The 4,595-nt window shown below is 32.9% G+C and overlaps 1 protein-coding gene across 1 annotated transcript; it reads right to left on the bottom strand.

Moving 5' to 3' along the window:
* Nucleotides 1-2,486: 2,486 nt before the first annotated feature.
* LOC143550901 (vacuole membrane protein KMS1-like) lies at nucleotides 2,487-3,807 on the bottom strand. Its single transcript, XM_077041457.1, has 2 exons — nucleotides 3,585-3,807; nucleotides 2,487-2,811 (listed from the first exon to the last, which is right to left on the bottom strand). Exons 1-2 carry the CDS (start codon nucleotides 3,768-3,770, stop codon nucleotides 2,635-2,637), a joined length of 363 nt encoding a protein of 120 aa, XP_076897572.1. The 5' UTR covers nucleotides 3,771-3,807; the 3' UTR covers nucleotides 2,487-2,634.
* Between the last annotated feature and the right edge of the window lie 788 nt (nucleotides 3,808-4,595).

Raw genomic sequence — 4,595 nt, 5'->3', positions numbered from 1 at the left:
AAAAATGAGCATTTTATTCTCTTTAATATGAGTATATTATTGTTATATTTTTTTGGTTTTAAAATGTTAACATGTTACATGATTACCAGTTAGAATTGGGAACAGGTCGAGTCAAGCGAGCTCGGGGTTGTATGTAAAGCTAGATTAGGGTCGAAACGGGTTGATAAAAAACATGTTAATTTGGTTCGGGTCAAGTTGGTACGAGTTTGAGTCGAAAGGAGTCAGGTTAGAACACGTTCCAGGTTACGGTGTGGGGTATAACGGGATTTGGGCAAAAACAGGTTGGTTTAAAAAATGATTTATTTGAAATTACTATGCATTTCAACTTTGCTTCTTGATTTTGCCACAAGTTATGTAGATGCCATTGTTTACATGCATCGGGGCCGATAAACGCATGCCCAACACCACTTAACGCACGTAACTCAATCTTGGTAACCGCTCAACCCAGCGCCACACGTGGTGTCGGTTAAACATGTTTAATGCAGGTAACGTGCATTTCGGTGCGGGCTAGCTTTGCACGAGTTACACGTCCAATCTTGGGTTACATGCGCACAGTCATCAAGGGACGCATATACCTACACATATTATGCATTTAATGCCGGGTTACGCACGCATCCGGTTGCATCGCGTGGGCACCCATGATTTCACAAAACACGATATAAACCCGTACAAAAAAACAACATCCAACAAACCATTTGCAGATGCGGCGGCGTGCTCACATTGATAACTTGTTATACATCACACCAAACACTACAAACCAACACGATTTGATAATTTTTTAGAACCCGCAGCAACGTGCGGACACTTCTGCTAGTAAAACTAACAGATAACACATTAATAAAAGAATAAAAAGTTGATTGGATAATTTACTTAAATATATAGAAAAAAGATAAACAGAGATCATGAAGCAAATAAATAAGGTATATATGTTTTTTTTTTCAAAATTAAAATAACAAACCAAATAATAAATTGATATTAATAAAAGAAAATAATATGAACAATCTTCTTTCACAGTTGGGATATGTATAAAATATTTTAATTTGACGTTATGTTATTATACGACTCTATTATTTGAGATAATATTTTTTAGATCTAAATAACAAATAAATATATTAAATAAAGAATAATTTGAAAACTCCAAACAAATTAATACTTACAAAAAAAAAATAACCTTTGCCATTATACCCTTTTCAAATAATTATAAACCATAAAAAGAAAAAAAATTGTGATTAGTTGGAATCACTTCTCACACTTCTCGCGTTAAAATGACTTCTCTCTTGAACTTAAACCTATATATATTTGTGCCCCTGAAAATTAAGTGCCCCGACCGGTCGCCCACTTCAACCTATGCCCCAACCGGCTCCGACGAGAAAGTATAAAGTTACATCTTACACCAGTTACTTTTAACCGCGGATGATGGGTAACTATCATTTGAATCATTGTAGTTTCAAGCTCTTGTACCCCTAGAATGAAGTCTAAATCGACAATCAAACCAAATAAAACACTATGAATTTGGATTGAATAACACTTTATCTATAACCAGAAAATATAACTATAAAACTGATTATTAGCTCATTACCTTAATCACAATTTTAATTAGGTTATATAAATCATGACTATGTACAATTATCAATTAGAGATAGTCTCGAACTCCTATTTAGACAATAAATAAAACTCACATATTTATCTACTAATTTAATTAGCTATCATAAATTAAATACAAATCATTTAAATTATCCCTAATTTATTTAAATAATTAACACAATTTCATAACTCGAAACAGGCCCACTCGACCTAGCCTGACACCGTCTTATATTCGAGAACGAATTACGTCCAACATGGAAGGCAGTATATGGAAGGGTGTCGATGTTAAGTCACCTATAATCAATATAAAATATCGTATGTGCACTTTAAGTGGAGAGCCATACTCTAGACATGGTGATACTCAAAAGAAGAGAGACGAAAAAATCTACACTTTCAACTCAATATATCAGTCTTTTGCATCAAAATCAACACTCAAGACTTGTTTTTAAGAGTTTTTGAAAAATGTTTGGTTTAGGTTTCAGAATTTTAGTTTTTCAGTATGAGTTGTTTGATTTCTATTTTACTATTTGAGCTTGAAAACCACCAAGTAAAAAAAATAGCCTCATATATAGAATTTGATCCTAAAACTTTGGACCAGACTCAATAATTTAATATCATACATTTTAGCTAAAATATGTGTTACACTCTATATTAAATCATTATAAATTACTTAACATTTAAAATTTAAAATAAAAATTTATAATTCAGTTCCTTTCAGCTTTTTCAGTTTTAATACATGCAAAACTGAAACCAAACCAAAATTCGGTTTTTACGAGTTTTGTTTGGGTTCCGCTATTGCAGTTACGGTTCAGTCTTACATAGTCTTACATAGTCCAAAGATACGCTCAGTTCGGCAACAACAATTAACTTTTGCACCTAAAACCTCAAACCTCCAAACGGTCACACAACAGAACATCTGCAACTATTGTCACTATAGATGAGTCAATCTGAACATTTGTTCTAGTTTTGCTTCAACTTCAATGGCAATCCTTAAAATACCTATTTCTAACATGAATCAAGAAGAGAAACAAAAAGAACATCAAAACACAACTACTGATTGTCCTCTGATTGCTCCAGTTTCTTCTTCAAAGCAGTCATTTCTTTTTCTTGCTGCTTTTTCAAGTACCTCTGCGCGGTTGAATTCACGATCTTCACAAAAAAGTTTAACAGCATTAACCATACGATAGTGTTCCAAACCGAAGCAAACGATAGGTCCCATGACTTAACCTGAAAAAACAGAAATTCAAAAAACTAAGTGCTAAGAGATTGTAAGACGATCTCATCGAGTAATGGGGCAAAAACAACCTGGAAACACATTTTAGCATTAATAAGTAAATTCTTGTTTTGTGTTTAGTTAAATCCTTTTGACAAACATAAGTCAATTCAACTAGGGGTGCTAATTGTGTCGGGTTGGCAATTTGACGGGCTAAATAGCTTAACCTGAATGCAACCCATATATTTATTCATGTAAAACTTTAAATGTTTCAACACTTTTTAAATAACCCCATCTGAAACCTATATATTAACTTTTTTAGAAACCCTACTTAAACGAGTTAGCATGCCAACCAGTTTAATAAACTGTTTTTTTCAGGTTAACACATTATTAGATGTGTCGTATATTAGCCGACCCAAAACCTAACTATTTTCGTGACGCATCAGGAACGAGTGAACGACTGTCTCTTAAAATCTAACCAATTTTCTATTCTTTTAAGTGGCTTGTAAAGTTAAATTTCATATCTCAACTTTCTTAATGAATTAAAAGCGTGATTGATTTCCTTTTCTATCATACTCAGTTCCATCTTCAAACAAACCATCGCTCCCAAATAAAAATAAGAACAAGGAAAACGACTATGCTTCCCAAATACGAGATATTTTCAACAAAAGATGCCAAATGCAATGCTATTTTCTTGCATGGCCATAGTTTGTTGAACAAGGACTAGCATGAAAATTTAAAAAGTTGATTAAAAGTAATAAAAAAAAGGGACCACATAAAAACTGACCTTAACGTTTGATGTGACGGGCAAAGGGGCGGCCATGTATTTCTCCTTCATTGCATGCAGTTTAGCTACAATGTTTGGCAGTGCAGAAGCCACCCCCGGAATGAAGCTAAGCATCCATATTAGCTCGTTTTCTATCCAGTCGAGAAGTTGATTGTTGCACACTGAGATGATGAATACCGTCTGCATAAAGGCATATTTAATAATAATTTTTATCTAAATAATCATTTTTAATGTTTTGAGAAAACAGATTCTGATGCTATGTTGCATACACCGTTACGAATAACAGGTATATCATATAAGCGGCAGCGGATATGGTTGTCCAATGACAAAATAAAATTACGTATTTACCCTTTCAAGTTCTACTCAACCTTTTATTTTTCTAAAAATGTCTTCTTGATCCATTTATTTAGTAACTTATATATTATAAATTTAGCAAAGCAGTCAAACATCTGCTTATTACATAAACAGCTTTGAATGCATCAAATCAGCTGCTACAAATATGATTGTCCAACGGTACAATAAAGTTGCTTATTTACCCTTTAAAATTCTACACTTTTTTTGTTAAATCTTTGAAAGGGTAAAGAAATTACTTATTCACCTTTTCAAGAACTGGACAGAACAGTCAAATATCTGTTTATTACAGCTTTAACTAGCATAAGCATATCCAAAATCTATTTCCTATGATTATTTCAGATTTACATAAACAGTTTATAATTATAGGTATCAAACAGCTGCAACAGATACGATTGTTCAATGGTAAATTTAAATTACACATTATGCCAGCAAGGTCAAATAGAGGATTTGGCACCTACATAAATAAATAAAGGTCAAACATACATGAAATATACGGAATCAGATCAAAAAATGTAATAAAGATTAAGCAAGGATATAAGAAGAAAACCAACCGAAGCAAGAATTAGAATAGTGAAGAAGTTCAAATACTGTGCATGTGAGAGTAACCAACGCTTCATATAATTCAACTTTGAAGCAACTCCATTATCCTCCGTTGAG

The sequence above is a fragment of the Bidens hawaiensis genome, unplaced genomic scaffold (assembly GCF_021521415.1).
Source record: "Bidens hawaiensis isolate Kalapana, Puna unplaced genomic scaffold, B.hawaiensis_p1.1 tig00016200_1, whole genome shotgun sequence".
In the NCBI taxonomy this organism is placed as follows: domain Eukaryota; kingdom Viridiplantae; phylum Streptophyta; class Magnoliopsida; order Asterales; family Asteraceae; genus Bidens; species Bidens hawaiensis.
The sequence above is the reverse complement of the archived record's forward strand: the minus strand, read 5'-3'. Positions and strand labels throughout refer to the sequence as shown.